Below are 25386 nucleotides of genomic sequence, written 5' to 3' on the forward strand. Positions count from 1 at the left end.
AAACTGCATGGGGGTCTTTGAAATGAAAAGGATTTGAGAATCTTTGTCTTAAATAAATCACTCTTTGGGACAGGCTGCCCACATTTCAAAACGTATCGATCATGTAAATGAAACTCATTTGTGTCATTTGTGTTGTCTTAATTTCTTCCAGAATTGCTAAAGACAGTTTTTGCGTGCAACGTTTCCCTTCTCTGCAATAAATATGTCATCGTGTTCATTTGCGGAGCTCCTTAGGAGGATGTTATTGGGCATTTTGGCTAGAATTATTAGCCCTATTATATATTGGAATATATATTTTACTGTTTATATATGAAAATAAAATAAAAGAAAGACGTGTCCTTCCCTGGTCGGTGTCTTACCATCCAGATGTGTCCTATACCTCTGTCCATTGGTTTAGCACGGAAAAGGATTGTCCAGATGTTTGACTCATTAAAAAGCTGCCATTTGATTATGCGACAGCGTCTCGTTACTTGTACATTTACAGTGCCTACAGTATATGTCTACAGCTTCTTCGCTTGGAAAGTAGCCAGGTGCTTCGTTCGTGCATCTGGTTAGGATGCCTCTCGAGCGTCTCCCTATAGGGAGGTCCTCGTCGATGCACGTCCCACTGAGAGGAGACCCCGGGGCAGACCAAGGACCACGTCCCACTGGGAGGAGACCCCGGGGCAGACCAAAGACCACGTCCCACTGGGAGGAGACCCCCGGGGCAGACCAAGGACCACGTCCCACTGGGAGGAGACCCCGGGGCAGACCAAGGACCACGTCCCACTGGGAGGAGACCCCGGGGCAGACCAAAGACCACGTCCCACTGGGAGGAGACCCCCGGGGAAGACCAAGGACCACGTCCCACTGGGAGGAGACCCCGGGGCAGACCAAGGACCACGTCCCACTGGGAGGAGACCCCCGGGGCAGACCGAGGACCACGTCCCACTGGGAGGAGACCCCGGGGAAGACCAAGGACCACGCCCCACTGGGAGGAGACCCCGGGGCAGACCAGGGATGAGTTGGAGGGTTTATATCTCCAATGTCTGCCGGGGAAGCCTCGGGATCCCCCAGGATGAAGTCACTAATGTGGCTCTGGAGAGGGAAGTCTGGAGCACTCTGGTGGAGCTGTTACCCCCGCGACCCGACTACGGATAAGCGGTTGAAGATGGCTGGATGTCTACTAGTTGTCTACAGCTGTGCTTCTCAAGCCAAGGACCCCCAAATGTATATATATATTTTACAGCGACCCCCATATAAAATGGTTTGTGCCAGGGACCTCCAGAAGAAAAGATTTGAATTACATTTTTCGAAATTATCCAAAATTTTCAAATTCGTTATTAAATATTTTCAAAAGATTGCTGATATACAAGCTCATGCTGTGAGCTTGTACAGTATATCTGCTTAAGTTTGTATTACTTTTCAAAGTGACAAAAACAGAAAACGGACCAACATATAAATGGATAAGATTATTATCCATTTATCCCCAAGGACCGAGAACCCCCAGGGTCCCCACTTTGAGAACCAGCTGGTCTACTACAGACTCCATATTTTAATGTGCATTTGTGTATATATGTACACTACATAATGTGGATGATAGGCTATTCACTTTTATTATTGGACACTGTAAAGTGTACATAATATTACCTGGGTTCCAATTAAGTGCTATTTACTTTGTCATGTTCTGTGCATTTTTTTTGTATTTGGTAAGTTGTACAATAGGCCTACTTATTGAATACTTAGTTAATGGAGTAAATTGTAAATACTTATAGTCAATGGAGTGAAATTTGCTATTCAAGCAAGAAGATAGATTCTTTGCCGGTGTAAAGACAGCAGATACTTTACCTCCAGATGTTTCTGTTATTGCCTATAACAGTCAGTGGCGTGCACAGACATTTAGAGGGGCAGGTGCTCAAGTGAAAAAAAGGGCACCTTGTGCAGCACATTTTGGGGCGGGAACCCATTTTGGTGCTTTAGCTATTGAAAAATAGCAGATCTACAAGCTCGTAGCGCGCCACCGAGTGGCGCGCTACGAGCTTGTAGGTCTGCTATTTATTTATTTTATCGAAGAACCACTGACATAGAAACATAGCTAGATTGTGTGGGGGACTAAATAATATAGTAGAAGCGTTTTTTATCAAGATTTGATCAATGTCACCGCATGGTCCACACTCCACACACTACAAATTAAGAAAAAAAAAATATATATATATATATATTGCCAAAAAGGGCAGGGGGTTCTCTAGCACCCCCTAGTGTCTATCTGTGCACGCCACTGATAACAGTGGTTCTCAAGCGGTTGTCCTAGGCTGGAGGGGGTTCCACGTGGTCCCTAAACTAAATGATGTGGAGAGTTGAGTAATCAAATGGACCCTTATAGATCATACAGGTCCATTTTACACTCAAGAGTTAAAGTATTGTTAAACATAGATCGGGTCTGAGAGGCTAAATATGGGAGCGTACTCAAGTTCCCTCATATATGTTCCCTCACCTCATCCAAAGACGACCCTCAACCTGATTACAATAAGTGTAATAGTGTAATAAGGGCAATAGTGTAGTGTAATAAGTGTTAGCCTACTTGTGAAGTGTAATAGGGTACTAATAGTGTAATAAGTATAATTGTGCAATAAGTGTGGCTCAAATGCTGAATAAATAATGGACCTTGTTATGAAAAAGGTTGAACACCACATGGCTTATGAGTTATGGCTGAATTACTGCATGCAGATGTAATCAGGGGTGAAGGATATGCAGCTAAATATAATATAATTACTGCATGCAGATGGAATCAGGGGTGAAGGATATGCAGCTAAATATAATATAATTACTGCATGCAGATGGAATCAGGGGTGAAGGATATGCAGCTAATATAATGATATAATTACTGCATGCAGATGGAATCAGGGGTGAAGGATATGCAGCTAAATATAATATAATTACTGCATGCAGATGGAATCAGGGGTGAAGGATATGCAGCTAATATAATGATATAATTACTGCATGCAGATGGAATCAGGGGTGAAGGATATGCAGCTAAATATAATATAATTACTGCATGCAGATGGAATCAGGGGTGAAGGATATGCAGCTAAATATAATAATATAATTACTGCATGCAGATGGAATCAGGGGTGAAGGATATGCAGCTAAATATAATAATATAATTACTGCATGAAGATGGAATCAGGGGTGAAGGATATGCAGCTAATATAATATATAATTACTGCATGCAGATGGAATCAGGGGTGAAGGATATGCAGCTAATATAATATATAATTACTGCATGCAGATGGAATCAGGGGTGAAGGATATGCAGCTAATATAATATATAATTACTGCATGAAGATGGAATCAGGGGTGAAGGATATGCAGCTAAATATAATGATATAATTACTGCATGAAGATGGAATCAGGGGTGAAGGATATGCAGCTAATATAATATATAATTACTGCATGAAGATGGAATCAGGGGTGGAAGGATTTGCAGCTAAATATAATATATAATTACTGCATGAAGATGGAATCAGGGGTGAAGGATATGCAGCTAATATAATAATATAATTACTGCATGCAGATGGAATCAGGGGTGAAGGATATGCAGCTAATATGATAATATAATTACTGCATGAAGATGGAATCAGGGGTGAAGGATATGCAGCTAATATAATAATATCATTACTGCATGCAGATGGAATCAGGGGTGAAGGATATGCAGCTAATATAATATATAATTACTGCATGCAGATGGAATCAGGGGTGGAAGGATTTGCAGCTAAATATAATAATATAATTACTGCATGCAGATGGAATCAGGGGTGAAGGATATGCAGCTAATATAATATATAATTACTGCATGAAGATGGAATCAGGGGTGGAAGGATATGCAGCTAATATAATGATACTAGGCTAAAGTAAGAGTATTAGAATGAATATTTGGTTTAATTTTCGTGTAGGCAGACAATGTAATGTATGTAATGTTATATTTTGCAAGGACAAATAAAAACACATGTATATTGAACTAAAACATAATACTCACATTCGACATCTTTCAAAGTGCACATCAATTTAAGTGAATAAAAACATAAGCAGTTGTGTAGGCCAGTATTGTGTTTATTTAAGCTGACTCCCTTTTCCCAAAAACAACAGAACACATCTACAAAAAGCCTGATATCTTTGGGACTTTTTATTTATTTAAATTCCATTTCTGCTAAGCAACAAGCTATATGTGCTTAGCTGGTTTCTATTTATATTATAATACATTTGCGCGACTCTAAAGACGAGTCACTCTGCAGGTTCCTATTCAGCACAACCGGTATAAAGGACGCCCACCGCATCCGGTCATTTACACGTACACAATTTACTGTCATTTTCATATCCGCTCTGCACCTGATATACGCAAAGCACAGCGAATTGGATTCCCCAGTGTAGAGACGGCGCAGGCGCACAAACACCGCCTACAGTTCTGTATGTATTAGTGTTGCCATGTCTGCTTATTATAAGTGACCTTGGGATTCTTTTTTCTATAAAGTTGCTTGTTTCTAAAGTGTAGTCGCTTATTTGGGCTTGTTTCACAATCCAAATAAACCTGTGATTCCATTGTCCAAGGACCCTACAACATATATTATTATTATTAATAATAATAATAATAGTGTATTTTTCCAAGGACCCTACAACATATAATAATATTATTATTATTAATAATAATAATAGTGTATTTTTCCAAGGAACCTACAACATATAATAATAATAATAGTGTATTTTTCTAAGGACCCTACAACATATAATAATAATAATAATAATAATTATTATTATTATTATTATTATTATTAAGAACCCTACAACAAGCCTAACATATTTTGTGCCAGGTACCAGATTTGTGTTGTTAAAAAAATGTCAAAAAGATTCCACATTTGTCACATTTTTCCCCTTCCCCCCTGGGAACACTTTTTATTGTTTATTAAAAATTGTATTAGCAGATCTACAAGCGTCGCAAATATAGCCCCTAGTCTAGTGGGCTTCTTTTCATAGACCTGGTTGCTTGTTTCCCTTCCAAAACCTGGCAACACTGATGTATGTGTGTGAGTGAGCATGCTAGCAGTGTTTAGCTTTTCTTATTAGCCAAACAACGTTGTTGTTTATGTGGAGAAGATAACAACAGTACAGGGTCTATTTTTTTATCTGTTAATAATGACGCCCTGACTGTAGTAGACCAAAATACAGTCAACATTTATCCCTGTTATCATAGGCGAAATAGACAAAGTAACGTTACATTTAGAGTAAATGTAGCAGCATTTAGGTAACGTGCTGTTTTTTTTTACTTTCATGTCAAAGTATAACGCCAGTCAGTCAGAGCCACGCGATGGACGAATTCCACCCCGTGGTGGTCGTTAACATGGTGGGGGAAGACGAAGAAGGAGACGAAAATAACCCCGTTGACGGTGCGTATGTATGCATGGGACTTTTGATGAGAAGCAGACGTTGAATTGATAACAGTGTGCCATCAAACCACACGCATTGGTTTTGTATTTATAAATAAAAGCAGCAATGTGCTCAGAGTAGACTGCTTCCTTCTGTGTTTAGGTTCACTTAGCTTCTTCCCACTTTGCATATCCGGTCAATGGTAGGAGCTTTCAGCGGATACGGAAATGGTTCCTGTGGTGTGTGCGTCTTGAACTGACCGGATACGGTTTAGCAGTAGGCGGGGGTCTAGACCGGATGTCACCGGTTAGGAGTGGAATGGATACCAGGGCTTTAGAACTATTGGTATTTGGTACTGCGGATAAAAGATTAAAAAAATATATATCCTACTCATCCACCCACTTTAATACATATTACAATTTAAAACTCATAATCTAGATTTATGTTGTTTTGGAACTATACTTTCTTAAACTTTTGAGCGAAAATCCAATTAGCAGAAATGTTAATTGGGGATGCGCAATTATAAATTGCATCCATGCATGGATGGATGGATGAGGCTGATTTGGCAGGTCTTGTCTTTTCTTCCAATCATGTCTAGTGATTGATTGATTGAATTTTTTATTTCACAGTATGCACATTATTTGCAAAAGAAACATTGACCAAAAAGGTGTAGGCTGAAGCCTAAGCTTATAGTGTCTACCCTTCTAACAGATAAATGGCTTTCATAGGTAAAATAATACAACAAAACAAACAGAAGGGGAAAAAACAAACAAGAAAACAAAACAAAAACAAACAACATAACATAAAACAAAAACAAAGACAGACAGGACAATACAGTTAACAGGAACAAGACAACAAAAGAACAAAAACAACAAAACAAAACGAGAAAACAAAACATCGTATCAATTGTAAGAGGGGGCTTTCCAGTCGAATTAATCCCATCAATCACTCCAATCTTGAATGATTGATTTGGTATGTCCATATTTTCTTGCAAAGTGCTTCTTTCTTGTTGTTGATGTGTGTATTTTATTTACTTTTTATTGTTGTACCCAATTATTTTATATACCCAATTACTACAAAATACAGACCCCCCAATCTGAAATGGGACAGACTTTCAAAAATGGCAGAACTACATGGGGCTGTCAACCAGATAGGACTTTTCTGTTTGGATGTATTCAATTCAATTCAATAATTTATTTGCCATGTCAACAAGTTGATAGGAATTTGTCTTGGTTCATACTCAACATATACAGACAACCATAGATACACAAACAAGAAGGACAGTACAATACAAAACAAAAACCAGCAGCATAGGAAATTACATTCAGTTTCTTTAAAGTGCTATATGTATATACTATGAGTTCAGATGTCTAATGGCTACGGGGTAAGTGCTATCCCTGAAGCGACATGTTGAGCTCTGGATACTTCTATATCTCCTGCCTGATGGGAGGAGATTAAAGAGGTGATGTGCAGGATGGGAGTTGTCTGCAATTATTTTATTTGCCTTCCTAATTATTCTGGTGGAATAGAGTGAGGAAAGTGTAGGGAGGCTGCATCCTATGTTTTTTGATGCGTGACGTATTACTCTTTCAAGCTTTAATTTGTCTTGAGAGGTTGTGTGACCAAACCAGACCAGCATGGAGAAGGTGAGAACACATTCAATAGTGGCCCTATCCACACTTTTCCTGGGCTGTGTGTGCTCCACTTCCTGTCGATTTCATTGGATATCATTGGTCATCTGACCAGTTTCATTGGATTTCATTGGATCGAATCGACAGGAAGTAGAGCACACACAGCCCAGGAAAAGTGTGGATAGAAGTGAGTCATGGCTGCTTGGCTGACTTTGAACTTCTTAAGCTGCCGCAGGAAATAGAGACGCTGGTGTGATTTGTTTATTATGAGACTGGTGTTAAGATCCCATGATAAGGATTCATGGATGGTGGTCCCTAGGAACCGGAAGGAGGAAACTCTTTCTACCTCTTCCCCATTGATGAAGAGGGGGGGGGGGGGGGGGGACTCGATTTATTTTTCCTAAAATCTATGAACATGTCTTTGGTTTTAGAGATGTTTAGAATCAAGTTGTAACTCTCACACCATCTCACCAGCTCCTCTACTGCTCTGCGGTAGTCGGTTTCAACCTCGTTGGTAATAAGACCTACTAAAGATGTGTCATCAGCAAACTTATACATCATAACTGTACTAAAGTGAGATTGACAGAAATTAGTTGCGAACGCAGTGAGCCACTTACTATGACAGCAAGGGCTGAATGTCTGTGTGTGTGTGTGTCTGTGTGTCTGTGTGTGTGTCTGTGTGTTTGTCCCGCTGTTACACCACCCGCCCGCCACCAGAGGGCGCAGCTGTAGCACACACACACACACACACACACAGGGCGCAGCTGTAGCGCACACACACACACACACACACACACACACACACGAGCTGCGTTCGCTTCCCGCGTTTGCGCGTCTTACTTGTGTATAATGAGTAGAGAAGTGGAGAAAGGACGCACCCCTGTGTTTAGGAGCCTCGACAGCGAGACGAGATCACCTATTTTGACCACCTGTTTCCTGTTACATAGAAAGTTAAAGATCCATTTACATAGATGTGTACTGACACCTAGTATGTATGGGGCTGTCAATCAGATAGGACCTTTCTGTGTGGATGTATGGGGCTGTCAATCAGATAGGACTTTACTGTGTGGATGTATGGGGCTGTCAATCAGATAGGACCTTTCTGTGTGGATGTATGGGGCTGTCAATCAGATAGGACCTTTCTGTGTGGATGTATGGGGCTGTCAATCAGATAAGGACTTTTCTGTGTGGATGTATGGGGCTGTCAATCAGATAGGACTTTACTGTGTGGATGTATGGGGCTGTCAATCAGATAGGACTTTACTGTGTGGATGTATGGGGCTGTCAATCAGATAGGACTTTACTGTGTGGATGTATGGGGCTGTCAATCAGATAGGACTTTTATGTGTGGATGTATGGGGCTGTCAATCAGATAGGACTTTACTGTGTGGATGTATGGGGCTGTCAATCAGATAGGACTTTTCTGTGTGGATGTATGGGGCTGTCAATCAGATAGGACTTTTCTGTGTGGATGTATGGGGCTGTCAATCAGATAGGACTTTTCTGTGTGGATGTATGGGGCTGTCAATCAGATAGGACTTTTCTGTGTGGATGTATGGGGCTGTCAATCAGATAGGACTTTTCTGTGTGGATGTATGGGGCTGTCAATCAGATAGGACTTCTCTGTGTGGATGTATGGGGCTGTCAATCAGATAGGACTTTTCTGTGTGGATGTATGGGGCTGTCAATCAGATAGGACTTTTCTGTGTGGATGTATGGGGCTGTCAATCAGATAGGACTTTACTGTGTGGATGTATGGGGCTGTCAATCAGATAGGACTTTTCTCTGTGTGGATGTATGGGGCTGTCAATCAGATAGGACTTTTATGTGTGGATGTATGGGGCTGTCAATCAGATAGGACTTTTCTGTGTGGATGTATGGGGCTGTCAATCAGATAGGACTTTTCTGTGTGGATGTATGGGGCTGTCAATCAGATAGGACTTTACTGTGTGGATGTATGGGGCTGTCAATCAGATAGGACTTTACTGTGTGGATGTATGGGGCTGTCAATCAGATAGGACTTCTCTGTGTGGATGTATGGGGCTGTCAATCAGATAGGACTTTTCTGTGTGGATGTATGGGGCTGTCAATCAGATAGGACTTTTCTGTGTGGATGTATGGGGCTGTCAATCAGATAGGACTTCTCTGTGTGGATGTATGGGGCTGTCAATCAGATAGGACTTTTCTGTGTGGATGTATGGGGCTGTCAATCAGATAGGACTTTTCTGTGTGGATGTATGGGGCTGTCAATCAGATAGGACTTTACTGTGTGGATGTATGGGGCTGTCAATCAGATAGGACTTTTATGTGTGGATGTATGGGGCTGTCAATCAGATAGGACTTTTCTGTGTGGATGTATGGGGCTGTCAATCAGATAGGACTTTACTGTGTGGATGTATGGGGCTGTCAATCAGATAGGACTTTACTGTGTGGATGTATGGGGCTGTCAATCAGATAGGACTTTTCTGTGTGGATGTATGGGGCTGTCAATCAGATAGGACTTCTCTGTGTGGATGTATGGGGCTGTCAATCAGATAGGACTTTTCTGTGTGGATGTATGGGGCTGTCAATCAGATAGGACTTTTCTGTGTGGATGTATGGGGCTGTCAATCAGATAGGACTTTACTGTGTGGATGTATGGGGCTGTCAATCAGATAGGACTTTTATGTGTGGATGTATGGGGCTGTCAATCAGATAGGACTTTTCTGTGTGGATGTATGGGGCTGTCAATCAGATAGGACTTTACTGTGTGGATGTATGGGGCTGTCAATCAGATAGGACTTTACTGTGTGGATGTATGGGGCTGTCAATCAGATAGGACTTTTATGTGTGGATGTATGGGGCTGTCAATCAGATAGGACTTTACTGTGTGGATGTATGGGGCTGTCAATCAGATAGGACTTTTCTGTGTGGATGTATGGGGCTGTCAATCAGATAGGACTTTTCTGTGTGGATGTATGGGGCTGTCAATCAGATAGGACTTTTCTGTGTGGATGTATGGGGCTGTCAATCAGATAGGACTTTTCTGTGTGGATGTATGGGGCTGTCAATCAGATAGGACTTTTCTGTGTGGATGTATGGGGCTGTCAATCAGATAGGACTTTTCTGTGTGGATGTATGGGGCTGTCAATCAGATAGGACTTTACTGTGTGGATGTATGGGGCTGTCAATCAGATAGGACTTTACTGTGTGGATGTATGGGGCTGTCAATCAGATAGGACTTTACTGTGTGGATGTATGGGGCTGTCAATCAGATAGGACTTTACTGTGTGGATGTATGGGGCTGTCAATCAGATAGGACTTTACTGTGTGGATGTATGGGGCTGTCAATCAGATAGGACTTTACTGTGTGGATGTATGGGGCTGTCAAACAGATAGGACTTTTCTGTGTGGATGTATGGGGCTGTCAATCAGATAGGACTTTTCTGTGTGGATGTATGGGGCTGTCAATCAGATAGGACCTTTCTGTGTGGATGTATGGGGCTGTCAATCAGATAGGACTTTTCTGTGTGGATGTATGTGGCTGTCAATCAGATAGGACCTTTCTGTGTGGATGTATGGGGCTGTCAATCAGATAGGACTTTACTGTGTGGATGTATGGGGCTGTCAATCAGATAGGACTTTTCTGTGTGGATGTATGGGCTGTCAATCAGATAGGACTTTACTGTGTGGATGTATGGGCTGTCAATCAGATAGGACTTTTCTGTGTGGATGTATGGGGCTGTCAATCAGATAGGACTTTTCTGTGTGGATGTATGGGGCTGTCAATCAGATAGGACTTTTCTGTGTGGATGTATGGGGCTGTCAATCAGATAGGACTTTACTGTGTGGATGTATGGGGCTGTCAATCAGATAGGACTTTTCTGTGTGGATGTATGGGGCTGTCAATCAGATAGGACTTTACTGTGTGGATGTATGGGGCTGTCAATCAGATAGGACTTTACTGTGTGGATGTATGGGGCTGTCAATCAGATAGGACTTTTCTGTGTGGATGTATGGGGCTGTCAATCAGATAGGACTTTTCTGTGTGGATGTATGGGGCTGTCAATCAGATAGGACTTTTCTGTGTGGATGTATGGGGCTGTCAATCAGATAGGACTTTTCTGTGTGGATGTATGGGGCTGTCAATCAGATAGGACTTTTCTGTGTGGATGTATGGGGCTGTCAATCAGATAGGACTTTTCTGTGTGGATGTATGGGGCTGTCAATCAGATAGGACCTTTCTGTGTGGATGTATGGGGCTGTCAATCAGATAGGACTTTACTGTGTGGATGTATGGGCTGTCAATCAGATAGGACTTTTCTGTGTGGATGTATGGGGCTGTCAATCAGATAGGACTTTTCTGTGTGGATGTATGGGGCTGTCAATCAGATAGGACTTTTCTGTGTGGATGTATGGGGCTGTCAATCAGATAGGACTTTACTGTGTGGATGTATGGGGCTGTCAATCAGATAGGACTTTACTGTGTGGATGTATGGGGCTGTCAATCAGATAGGACTTTTATGTGTGGATGTATGGGGCTGTCAATCAGATAGGACTTTACTGTGTGGATGTATGGGGCTGTCAATCAGATAGGACTTTTCTGTGTGGATGTATGGGGCTGTCAATCAGATAGGACTTTTCTGTGTGGATGTATGGGGCTGTCAATCAGATAGGACTTTTCTGTGTGGATGTATGGGGCTGTCAATCAGATAGGACTTTTCTGTGTGGATGTATGGGGCTGTCAATCAGATAGGACTTTACTGTGTGGATGTATGGGGCTTTCTATCAGATAGGACTTTTCTGTGTGGATGTATGGGGCTGTCAATCAGATAGGACTTCTCTGTGTGGATGTATGGGGCTGTCAATCAGATAGGACTTTTCTGTGTGGATGTATGGGGCTGTCAATCAGATAGGACTTTTCTGTGTGGATGTATGGGGCTGTCAATCAGATAGGACTTCTCTGTGTGGATGTATGGGGCTGTCAATCAGATAGGACTTTTCTGTGTGGATGTATGGGGCTGTCAATCAGATAGGACTTTTCTGTGTGGATGTATGGGGCTGTCAATCAGATAGGACTTTACTGTGTGGATGTATGGGGCTGTCAATCAGATAGGACTTTTCTGTGTGGATGTATGGGGCTGTCAATCAGATAGGACTTTACTGTGTGGATGTATGGGGCTGTCAATCAGATAGGACTTTACTGTGTGGATGTATGGGGCTGTCAATCAGATAGGACTTTTCTGTGTGGATGTATGGGGCTGTCAATCAGATAGGACTTTTCTGTGTGGATGTATGGGGCTGTCAATCAGATAGGACCTTTCTGTGTGGATGTATGGGGCTGTCAATCAGATAGGACTTTTCTGTGTGGATGTATGGGGCTGTCAATCAGATAGGACTTTACTGTGTGGATGTATGGGGCTGTCAATCAGATAGGACTTTAATGTGTGGATGTATGGGGCTGTCAATCAGATAGGACTTTACTGTGTGGATGTATGGGGCTGTCAATCAGATAGGACTTTACTGTGTGGATGTATGGGGCTGTCAAACAGATAGGACTTTTCTGTGTGGATGTATGGGGCTGTCAATCAGATAGGACTTTTCTGTGTGGATGTATGGGGCTGTCAATCAGATAGGACCTTTCTGTGTGGATGTATGGGGCTGTCAATCAGATAGGACTTTTCTGTGTGGATGTATGGGGCTGTCAATCAGATAGGACTTTACTGTGTGGATGTATGGGGCTGTCAATCAGATAGGACTTTAATGTGTGGATGTATGGGGCTGTCAATCAGATAGGACTTTAATGTGTGGATGTATGGGGCTGTCAATCAGATAGGACTTTTCTGTGTGGATGTATGGGGCTGTCAATCAGATAGGACTTTTCTGTGTGGATGTATGGGCTTAAAATGTCTTAAAAGTATTTTACCAAGACCCTCAAAAGTACACTCCGAAGTGCACACAATATCCTTTTTATTTAATTTATGAGCAGTGCCTATCCACTCCAATGTGCGTTTACTCTACGTCTGTATGCATGTATGTCTGTCTGTTTGGGGTACGGGCAGCTACAATACCACTGGGTGACCTAAAGTGGCGCTGTTGAGCAGCCTAAAAGGTCCATTCACACTGAGCACTATATAACTGCAGCCAGCCAGTGGCCAGTGGTGTTTCTGAGCAGCTTGCACCGCTCAGTTCAGGTCAAACCCATTCTGACCTGAGATCAGATTCTAAAAATGTCTTCTACATCCTGACAGTTTTCTGAAAAAGCTATGTTTCTATGTCAGTGGTTCTTCAAATTTTCAAAAATAGCAGACCTAGAAGCTTGTAGCGCGCCTCTGTGCCACTCGGTGGCGCGCTACAAGCTTCTAGGTCTGCTATTTTTCAATAGCTAAAGCCTAACATAATGATAACACCAAAAGGGTTTCCCACCCAGAATGGGTTAAGTTCACACGGTTGTGGTTTTTATTTCTGAGATATAAATGTAATAAGTACCAGTTATACACAGGTCTGTAATAAAGTAATGTTCTGGTGAAAACAGGGAGGGGAAGTGGGAACACAGGCTAGTTGAAAACAGAGAAACACACCTTGCCCCAAACTGTGTTCTCACCATGACCGCCATGTCATGATAACTGGTCTCTCTAACATTCACGAGGTCAGATATGAGGCCAAAGGCTAACGCAATAACACAGACTGTGGCTCAGGAGGTAGAGCAGGTCGTCCAATGATCCGTGGGTCGGCGGTTCGAATCCCGGCTCCTCCTCCTCCTGTCTACATGTCGAAGTGTCCTTGGGCAAAGACGCTGAACCCCAAATTGCTCCCGATGTGCTGGTTGGTATACCTTGCATGGCTTCCGTCCGCAATCGGTGTATGAATGTGTGTGAATGGGTCAATGTGCATTCACCCAATCTATGTAAAGCGCCTTGGATAAATGCGCTATATAAATGCACCATTTACCATTTACCAGACATCACGAGGAATTATTCCGCCACAGTTTTTGCTTTGAAAACGGAAATCTCTCATCCTTTCTCTGTCCCAGCAACAACACACACTTGCGGGATCTAGCACCAGTAACCATAGGATGTTTGTATAGCAGAGTGCCTCACAGCCTCGGCCTGATGGCCTCAAATGTCTAATATCCCCCCAGAGCCTATAGATAGAGCACCGAAGTCCTGACGTAACTCGCTCATCCCTTCGTTTCCCCTGGTTCTAAAGTCCTGACGTAACTCGCTCATCCCTTCCATTCCCCTGGTTCTAAAGTCCTGACGTAACTCGCTCATCCCTTCGATTCCCCTGGTTCTAAAGTCCTGACGTAACTCGCTCATCCCTTCGATTCCCCTGGTTCATGGAAGTAATTTCTCTATGGAGAATAACATGGGGTGATGTTAATATCGTCTACTATAAGCGTTGTGGTCCAAAAATAAACAAGCTGTCTCGCCGTTATTGTCAGGGAGGTGTCTCTGTATCGTTTGCAACAGTCAGTCACTCATATATGATACAGTCTGCTTCTAGTGAAAATCTAACTAATTCAGCAGCAGTAACATTAGCGTTTTCTCTCAGTCAGTTGATTCTTCATATCCATATGAGTGAAACGGCCGGGATGACATGTTTATTTTTCACTAACACTTATATGAGTTATGAGGCGATCTAAAATCCCCCTATGGGGATTATAATGCAAATAAAAAGTACATGAACCTGTGGAATTGCGCCCTCTACCGATATTGACGTCAGACTTCGGTGCTCTGTTGACAATTGCCTTTAAGATTCCCGGGAATTCCACGTTCACGAGATTTGCCGTTTGAAGGCGGTGCCTACTTAGGAGAACATTATTTTGTAGGATTTGTTACCATGTCGCTTTTAGTGGCTCCAATCGGGATGGACCATCTTCCTAAATGAACAGTCATTGACAGTCAGTAAGCAGTAAAGCACTTCTTTGGTGGTTGTATGTATTGTCTCATCATCATCATCATCATCATCATCCTGGCCTGACCTGCTCAACCACATCAACCCTGGCTGGGGTGTTTGTTCTGGGCTCGTCATAATGGACCAACAACATTCTGTGAAACATTTAGCAAAACATTCGATGTGTTGTGTGATCTTTGTAGAGTGGCTATTTTCACAGCAGAGATTGATCAACTGCTATTTTTAAAACATGTTTGGTTCGCCTGTGCACAGCAGAGAGATAACACACTTAGGGCCGATTCATACTCTTATTTTACCACTGTTTCTCGGCGCTGTAGTGCCGAAATGATTTCGGCTCGTCAGAAATCAAATGACGTCACATTGTAGGCTCTACAGAGCCAAATGACGTCACATTGTAGGCTCTACAGAGCCAAATGACGTCACATTGTAGGCTCTACAGAGCCAAATGACGTCACATTGTAGGCTCTACAGAGCCAAATGACGTCACATTGTAGGCTCTACAGAGCCAAATGACGTCACATTGTAGGCTCTACAGAGCCAAATGACGTCACATTTTAGGCTCTACAGAGCCAAATGACGTCACATTGTAGGCTCTACAGAGCCAAATGACGTCACATTTGTAGGCTCTACAGAGGCAAATGACGTCACATTGTAGGTTCTACAGAGCCAAATTACGTCACATTTGTAGGCTCTACAGAGGCAAATGACGTCACATTGTAGGCTCTACAGAGCCAAATGACGTCACATTGTAGTCTCTACAGAGGCAAATGACGTCACATTGTAGGCTCTACAGAGCCAAATTACGTCACATTTGTAGGCTCTACAGAGGCAAATGACGTCACATTGTAGGCTCTACAGAGCCAAATTACGTCACATTGTAGGCTCTACAGAGGCAAATGACGTCACATTGTAGGCTCTACAGAGGCAAATGACGTCACATTGTAGGCTCTACAGAGCCAAATGACGTCACATTGTAGGCTCTACAGAGCCAAATTACGTCACATTTGTAGGCTCTACAGAGGCAAATGACGTCACATTGTAGGCTGTACAGAGGCAAATGACGTCACATTGTAGTCTCTACAGAGGCAAATGACGTCATATTGTAGGCTCTACAGAGCCAAATGACGTCACATTGTAGGCTCTACAGAGGCAAATGACGTCACATTGTAGGCTCTACAGAGCCAAATTACGTCACATTGTAGGCTCTACAGAGGCAAATGACGTCACATTGTAGGCTCTACAGAGCCAAATGACGTCACATTGTAGGCTCTACAGAGGCAAATGACGTCACATTGTAGGCTCTACAGAGCCAAATGACGTCACATTGTAGGCTCTACAGAGCCAAATTACGTCACATTTGTAGGCTCTACAGAGGCAAATTACGTCACATTGTAGGCTCTACAGAGGCAAATGACGTCACATTGTAGGCTCTACAGCGCCGAACCGACTTTTATTCGGCTCTAAAATAGGAGTATGAATCGGCCCTTACTCCTTACAGGTACAAACTAAAAAACTGACTGAGTTAACATTCACAATTCACATTGTATTTGTTGTGTTTGTTGACATCTCCAGAGTTCTGCAGTCCCACAATGAAGGAGAGATAATCTCATCTCTCACTAGTCCACTTCGATGACTATAATGCCAGTCTAGCCTTAACGGTGTAGTGAAACGGAAATGGTGGGCATTTTATTTTGAAGTTTAGGCTTGAAACACTGGCTCTGACGTTTCGGAAACCAATCAGAGCGTCGCATCCCTCCAGGCTATGGGTCCTATTCGTCCGTCTCATGCACAGTGGTTTGTTTACAAAGTGACAGAGAGACGGCAGGAAAGCCAGGGGATTCTTTTCTAACCTGTACACAACCTATAGCCTATGGGCCAATCTACCCAATTGGTTCAAAGTTGGAAATTGTGTGAAATTTGTATGCTATTTTGGAAAATCCTTTACCATATTCATGTTGCAGCAGTTCCAAGGGACACATTTAGTAAAGGCACACTCAATTACCATATTGTATTTTAATAATTTATTGGAATATCAAATTAGACTTTTACCTTCGAATAAAGATACTTTTTTCTTTTCTAAATTCCCCTGTACAGACCATTTTTTAAAATATATGTAGGTGGTGCCACAATTAAATACATTTAAATTGATATGTTAACACATTTCTTTATGTTGAATTATTGAGAGTAATCAAAATCTAAACCCAATATTCTTTGTAAAATGTATAAAGTTGATTACCGGTATATTGATTTCAGCATTATTTGTAGTTGACATTACACATACACCTAACCAATCATGATATTGGTTGATAACTCACTATCTTTGTTTTAGCCAAAACAACCAAGGTTTTCGGTAGTGACCACTTAACTATTTTGCTAAATATTAACTCATAAGATGCTTTACATTTGCTCAAGCTACTACTAAACTACTAGAATTAAGTACATTAAAAAGCATAAACATCCATTTTGTCACTTGTTTCGGTAGTGACTGTTTCGGTAGTAACAAATTTATCTATTTTTTTTTTCTTTTTTTTGGGGGGTTTTTCTTCAACATAACATAACATGACATGGTGCTTGAACCAGAAAGTTATCTATGGGGCTTTTTCGGGTTTGTCAGTGAATTGGGGAAACCTGTTACGCACAAAACTACGGATTTGTAGGTGGCGAAATCATTTTTGTCTGGGGAGATCGAACACATTTGAAAGCTCTTGGAACGAGCCAAAACGTTATCAATGTATAAATCGTTGAATTGTTTGATTCCCAGATTGGCCCATACGGCAAATGCAAATTTTATCTAGTTTTTAGCTTAACTCTACAATGCTAGGCAAAACATGGCTAAGAAAAACAGCTTTGAAATGATGTACATAGAAACATCACATTTAGCAGAAAAAAGGAAATAGTTTATAATTTATGTAGTGGTAGTGACTATCCTTTAAACCACACACTGATCTTCAGACTTTGGAAGACATTAATTATTAAAGACTGAAGTAAACTAGCTCATTTGGCCGTGATGAACATGAAGTATTTTATTTTCATTTTTAATATATAATGTTTTATTGGGTTTTTTCCATAAAAAAAAAAATACAAGACATACAAACAATTTACAATTTTACAATTTAGGCATTTAGCAGACGCTCTTAATCCAGAGCGACTTACATTTAAGCAAGAACAAAGCATGGGAATACATCACATAAAAAGCATTTATCATGAAACATGCGTAAGCTAAGAAAGTAACAGTGGAATATTTATATAGTGAAACTATACATACACTATACATATAAACTATACATCTTTACTACTATGCTATATATGTGTACTATGGCGTGCTATGACTACATACAATACAATTACAGTGCTGTCTACATAACATGCTATAAGAAGAACATAGTACACAAAAACAACATGAACATGAAGTCTATGTCACTTCTTGGTGAAGAGTGTTTTCTCTGGGCTCTGGGCGTTACTAATTGATTGAACGGAGAACTCCGCCCTTGACGCTCAGGGTGTTAATTTGTGTTCTCTCTATTTCTTTTAGGGGAGGGGCCTGTCCTCTCTTCAGGGGAGGGGCCTGTCCTCTCCCAGGATGGCGGAGACGCTTCCAGCGACGAGTCGGCCTACGTTGAGAATCGCCCTCAGCCCACCCAAGAAGACCACTCCACAGGAGACCCCCAACCACACAGCCAAGACCCCCAACCACACAACCAAGACCACCAACCACACAGCCAAGACCCCCAACCACACAACCAAGACCCCCAACCACACAACCAAGACCCCCAACCACACAGCCAAGACCCCCAACCACACAGCCAAGACCACCAACCACACAACCAAGACCACCAACGACACAGCCAAGACCCCCAACCACACAACCAAGACCCCCAACCACACAACCAAGACCCCCAACCACACAGCCAAGACCCCCAACCACACAGCCAAGACCCCCAACCACACAACCAAGACCCCCAACCACACAACCAAGACCCCCAACCACACAGCCAAGACCCCCAACCACACAACCAAGACCCCCAAACACACAACCAAGACCCCCAACCACACAACCAAGACCCCCAACCACACAACCAAGACCCCCAGCCGGACAGTTCACCTTTTCCAGAGATCCGCGGTCCCGAATCGGGCGACCTGAGCGCGCCGGCCGGCAGGAAGACGACCAAATGCACCTACGAGTGTCCAGACTGCGGGAAAACGTACGGCCAGCTGGGCTACCTGCTGAACCACCAGCGGGTCCACCGGCAGGCCTCCAAGTCTCTGGACCTGGAGCTGGAGCAGCTGAAGAAGAAGTCGTTCCGCTGCGAGACGTGCGGACGGAGCTACTCGCGGGCCTCCGCGCTGGACGCCCACCGCCGCTGTCACGAGGGGAAGCTGATCAAGGGGAAACTGAGCCGCTCGCGCAACGACGGCAAGCGAGCGCGAGACGCCGCCGCCGCCGCCGCCCACACCGAGGGGTCTGCAGTCGGAGACGATGTCGGAGACGCCGAAGGGGACGAGGGTGCAGGACACGCTGATCTCACTGAGGGGCGTGTAGAGGACATGGGTGCAGGGGACAATGTCCTCACTGTAGGGGCGCCGGCAGGAGACAATATCCTCTCTGGACGGCCTGTAGTGGCCCAGAGTGCAGGGGACACCGCCCACACCGAGGGCCCCAAAAGGCCCGAGAGTGCAGCAGAGACTGTTCCTGCCGCGGGGGACAAGGGCGCCGCGGGGGACGGTGCGCTTCACACCGAGAACGGTCCAAATCGGACGGCCGCCGCCGCCGCCGCGCCCAGCGACGACTCTTTCGAGTGCACCTGTGGCAAATCGTTTCCCGCCCTGTCCCGCCTGAAGACGCACCAGCGCTTCAGCCGCAACGTGCGGTGCAGCCCGGAGCAGCCCAAAGCCACGCCCAAGAAGGCCTTCCAGTGCACCGAGTGCAGCAAGACCTTCGGCGGCCACATCGCCCTCGTCAACCACCAGCGCTGGCACGCCAAGCGCTCGGCCAACGTGGACAAGAGGTTCCCGTGCGAGGAGTGCGGAAAGGTCTTCATGACGCTGACCTTCTACTACAAGCACCAGCGCTTGGCCCACAGCGAGGACACGGCGGCCAAGTCCTTCCTCAACCAGGTGTGCCAGCTGCAGAAGAAGGCCTTCGAGTGTCCCGACTGTGGGCTGAGGTTCTCCAGGGCGTCGGCGCTTCAGTCCCACCGGCTCCATCACACCGACGTGTTCAGGGGCGACGAGAAGGAGCCGCCTCCTCTTCCGGCACGTCCTGTAGTCCCGGAGAAGCCCTCGCAGCACGGCAAGGAGGAGGCGGCGCAGCGCGTGTTGGCGCTCGTAGACGACACGCAGGCCACCTTGCACACGGTCACGCAGGCCGCCTTGCACCCCGCCACAACCGAGGAAGACTCCGGCGTCTTTGTCAATGTCGAAGGAGACGAGGGGGAGGAAGACGACTCCGAGGAGGGTTACGAAACGGCGGATTTTCACGTGGAGGTGATCAGCGCGAGCGAATCCGAAGAGGAGAACGAGGTGCAAGACCTGAACCCTGATCTGGAGCTGCTGTGCGAGTCCGACCAGGAGAACAACGCGGTCTCTGTGAGCACGTTGGTCGCCAAGCCGGGACGAGTGGATCTGAACATTGTGCAGATAGACTTTGAGGCGGCCAGTGATGACCGGGCGGCGAGGCCGGAATCAGAAATGACAAAGGTTGAGCGTAAAGCGTCTCAGCATCAGCAGGACCGGTCCACTCATCAGCAGGACGGGTCCACTCATCAGCAGGACGCGTCCACTCATCAGCAGGACGGGTCCACTCACCAGCAGGACCGGTTCCACTGTCCAGAGTGTCCCCGCTGGTTCTGCAGCCCGTCGTCGCTGCGCGTCCACAGGCTCTGGCACGGTGTCCTCAAGAACAAGCTGTCTCGACGCGACCCGGGGAAACCCAAGAAGGTCTACGCGTGCGACACGTGCGGCCACGAGACCTTCAACCGCGTCACGCACTGCAATCACATTCTGAAGCACAAGTACCTCAAACAAGCCGCCGGGCTTCGGCCGAACGACCTGAGGTGCGACGAATGCGGGAAAGAGTTCTCGCGCGTGTCCGCGCTGATCTCTCACCAGATGCAGCATGCTAAAAGGAAGCCGTACTCGTGCCCGGACTGCATGACCTCTTACTCTAGCGCGAGCGGCTTGTTTGACCACAAGAAACGCTGCCCCGCTCAAAACCCTGCCGACGAGGACGGTCCGGCGACTAAGAAAGCGTTCAATCCGACGAAGACTCTCCTCGGTCCAAAGATTTATCACTGCGAACAGTGCAGGAAGGGCTTCTGGTCCCTGGGAGCGTACTCGCACCACAAGCAGAGTCCGAACCAGTGCGCCGACCTGAGGCAAAGGAACGGCCCCAACCCCGTCGTCAACGGACACTCGCGCTCCTCCCACGGCGGCCGCAAGGTGGCGTGTCCCGTGTGCGGCAGGAAGTTCCGGCACCAGGGCATCATGAAGTCGCACATGCGCAAGCACGAGGACGGGAACCACACGTGCGAGCTGTGCGGCCGCGCCTTCCGCCTCCTCTCCAGCCTGCTGCGGCACGGCGTGGTGCACCGGGCCCACCAGGTGGCGCTGCCGCCCCCCAGCAAGTCCTTCCAGCATCAGGTGGAGCAGGTGCAGAAGAACACGTACGGCTGCCCCGACTGCGGCAAGCTGTTCTCGCGGGCCAAGGCCCTGCAGTTCCACATGAGGAGCCACGGCTACGAGAGCGGCTACTCCCCGTCCTCGCCCGCCCGGCCCTCCTCTGTCGCCGCCCTGGAGGCGCTGCAGTGTCCCACGTGCCTCGCCCACTTCGACAGGAAGTCCTCCTTGCGGGCCCACCGGAAACTGTGCGTCAAGCGAGAAAAGGACGCTCCTCCGGCCGATGGCGGCGGAGGCGCGGCGACGCCCGCTGAAAGCGCGCTCGCGGCCGAAATCAAGACGGAACCGCAGACGACATCGTCGTCGTCGGGCGCCTCGGAGAACGCCAGCGGCGGCGCGACGAGGTTACAGTACAAGTGCAAAGAGTGTCCGAAGAGCTTCCCGGTGGCCGGAGCGCTGAACTTCCACAAGAGAATCCATCGGCAAGGTCACAGCTCCAAGGTCAAAGCGAAACTGGCCCTGTCCGCGGTGTTGTTCAACAAGAAGTCGACGACGCACGGAGACGACACCGTGGGGTCGTTCCTGTGCTCAGAGTGCGGCCGACGATTCACCACCAACTCGGCCCTCGGAACGCATAAGCGTTGGCACGCAGACAAGAAATTCGCCATTTCCCTGGTAAAAGGAGGCGACTGGAAATGCGACACGAACCCGACGGCGGCGAGCGACGTGCCGTACCGGTGTCAGAACTGTGGCAAGGGCTTTTTCTACCTGTGCGTTTTCCGCCGTCACCAGATCTTCTGCGCCCCGCCGCCGCCGGGTCAGGCCGAAGCTGGCGAGACGCGGCCCGCGCCAGGCGAGAGTGCGGCGGGTGCAGAACTGCCATGTCCGGAATGCGACAAAACCTTTGTGCTCGATTCGTTGCTAGCCGTTCACTACGAGAGCGAGCACTGCGCCACTTTGAAATCTGCAGATCCTCCCGGAGGACCCTCGCCGCTCACCTCGGCTGACCAGGCCCCGGAGCAGCCCGGTGCCACCGACGCCACCCCCAGTGACCCTGAACCCGCCCCGTTGATCGTAAGAGGCAGGGTTCAGTGTCCTCTTTGTCGCATGACGTTTGCGAAGGTCAGAGGCCTGCGTGCCCACCATTGGCAGGCTCATGCCACGCACGCAAAGGACAATTCCAAATCTCCCGTTGCTGCCGCAGACAACTTGGCCACGAGTGGCCATGAAGCCAAACCCACCCAAAGCCTTACCGTCGCAAACGACGGCGTCACCGCGGTGGTCAAACGCAAAAGGAGGAGGAAGAGGATCGGGAGCAAGTCGAACACCCGCGGGGCATTCCCCTGCCCGCGCTGCGGGAAGAAGTACAGCTCGCCCGGGGCCCTCCACAACCACAGAAAGACATGCCTCGAGGTTAAGCAAGAGCCCACGCCGCACCAGGAGCCCGTCCCACACCGGGCGGTGACTCCGAAGCGGGGGTCTCTTCACAACAAGCAGGGGCCGAGTCCAAAGCGCCGCCAGCAGGAGCCCCCGGCCGTGAAGCAGGAGCCGCTGGCGGTAAAGCAGGAGCCGCCGCCGCCGCGAGAGACTCGGCTCCCCGAAGCGGCGGCCGAGGTGGCGCGGCGCGCGTCGCCCGGCGGCCGCGTGTCCGAGCACCACGCGGTCAAATACCTCTTCAAGTGCAGCAAGTGCGGCAAAGCCTTCCAGACGGAGGAGCAGCTGGGAGCGCACCGGACGGCGGGGCGCAGCCGGCCGTACTGCTGCGCCCTGTGCTGCGGCGGCTACTGGACGGAGACGCAGCTGCAGCAGCACCTGGCGTGGCACGACGAGGTGCGTCGCCGGCTGCCCATCGAGCTCCGCTACCGGCTCAGCGCCGCCGCCGTCGTCGCCCCCTCCTCCAGGCCTCCCAAGTCCGGTCCGGACCCGAAGGACAACTCCCCCGAGCCCGACCCGCAGACCACCACCACCGGCGCCGCCGCCAACGCCAGCCACAAGTGCCAGCACTGCGGGAAGTCTTTCCTGTCGCCGACCGCGCTGGCGAAACACGAGGCTCAGCACGGCCCCCCGGGCGACCTGGACGCGGACACGTACACGTGCCCGTACTGCCCGAGGGCCTTCAGCGACGTCCAGGCCCTCATCGACCACCACCAGAAATGCATGGGCGAGTTCACGGGGCGGCAGCCCCCCGCCACCCCGCCGCCGGCCACCACCGAGCACGCCGGCGGAGACCTCAGCTGTCTGGAATGTGGAGTGTCTTTCAGTCTGGAGGCCGAGTTGCACCAGCACTACATGGAACATGCTCGCGGGTCATGCTAGCGCTACGTGGAACATGCTCGCGGGTCATGCTAGCACTACATGGAACATGCTCGCGGATCATGCTAGCGCTACGTGGAACATGCTCGCGGATCATGCTAGCACTACATGGAACATGCTCGCGGATCATGCTAACACTACATGGATGGTACATGCTAGCACTACGTGGAACATGCTCGCGGGTCATGCTAGCGCTACATGGAACATGCTCGCGGGTCATGCTAGCGCTACATGGAACATGCTCGCGGATCATGCTAGCGCTACATGGAACATGCTCGCGGATCATGCTAGCACTACATGGAACATGCTCGCGTATCATGCTAGCACTACGTTTAACATGCTCGCGGATCATGCTAGCGCTACGTGGAACATGCTCGCGGATCATGCTAGCACTACATGGAACATGCTCGCGGATCATGCTAACACTACATGGATGGAACATGCTAGCGCTACGTGAAACATGCTCGCGGATCATGCGAGTCATAGCCTAGGACTGACTGAACACGACTGCAGTAGATTGTGGAGGTTACGCGGTAGTCTTTCTACCTCAGAAGAAGAAAATGCAGATGGACTTGAGACTGATGGAACCATTTTGCTCTGTTATTCTCTTAACAGAAATGCTGTAAAAAAAAAAAGAAGAAAAAAAATCTAGTGTTCTTATTCTCAGGTTGTTCTTCACACTGGACTTCATTGCTAGAATAATGTGTATAAACTCGAGAGTGTATCGTTTTATGAGAATGAATGTCCGTCGTAACAATCTACTGGGGAGAGAGAAAAAAATACAAGTTGCCTTTTTCTGCACAGACTGAGGTCTGGCGTAGCCGGGCGATACGAGCTCTACGATAAGAGCTCTGCGATAAGGACTGCGATAAGAGCTCTGCGATAAGGACGATAAGAGCTCTGCGACTACTGATACGTCGGAGGAAATCTATATTATTGAAAGGCTCTATTACGGCAAATCACTGACGAACCTAAACCCACAGTCCTGATCCCGTCACCATGTGTTTTGTTGTTGTTTTTTTACCTTTTCATTGGTTCTGCATTGCTGTTGTTTTCCCCACATTATTTCCTTATTTTTGTTCTGCACAGTTTTAGTCTTACGCCAGGGCTCCACTGGGCACGTCTGCGTCGCGTCTCCGTCAGCGTCGGGAATGTTCCCTTTTAATCAATGGAGGGTGGCTCCACTGCCCGCGTTGCGTTGCGTTGTGCTGCGTTCGGTGACTCAAAAATTGCCCCGGTTCGTTTTTTGACGCACGCACGCGTTGACAGCAACATAAAAGAATGTTGCTGACGCGCAGTTTTCAAAGGCCCACGGTGGAGCACCTCTAGCGTGACGTTGACGTTGTCATGACACAAGCAGGACGCGACGGAGACGCGACGCGCCCAGTGGAGCCCTGGCGTTATTCGTTGCCTTTAATATCTCTGCTCGTCTCGCTACGCCAGACTATACGCTATTCTCTGGACCAGTGGTTCCCAAACCCTTTTTTCGTTTCAAGGACCCCCGCGTTGACATTTATTAGCCCGTGGATGGACC

At 47.0% G+C, this 25386-nt stretch overlaps 1 protein-coding gene across 1 annotated transcript; it reads left to right on the plus strand.

Annotated features, from left to right (window-relative positions):
• Positions 1-5338: 5338 nt before the first annotated feature.
• On the plus strand, positions 5339-24905 carry LOC310856077 (uncharacterized protein; the record flags this gene model as incomplete). Its single annotated transcript, XM_083761294.1, has 2 exons — positions 5339-5417; positions 18457-24905. 2 exons carry the CDS (start codon positions 5339-5341, stop codon positions 23853-23855), a joined length of 5478 nt encoding a protein of 1825 aa, XP_083617420.1. The 3' UTR covers positions 23856-24905.
• Between the last annotated feature and the right edge of the window lie 481 nt (positions 24906-25386).

Source organism: Protomyctophum parallelum (assembly GCF_964188405.1).
Source record: "Protomyctophum parallelum genome assembly, chromosome: 3".
Taxonomy (NCBI): domain Eukaryota; kingdom Metazoa; phylum Chordata; class Actinopteri; order Myctophiformes; family Myctophidae; genus Protomyctophum; species Protomyctophum parallelum.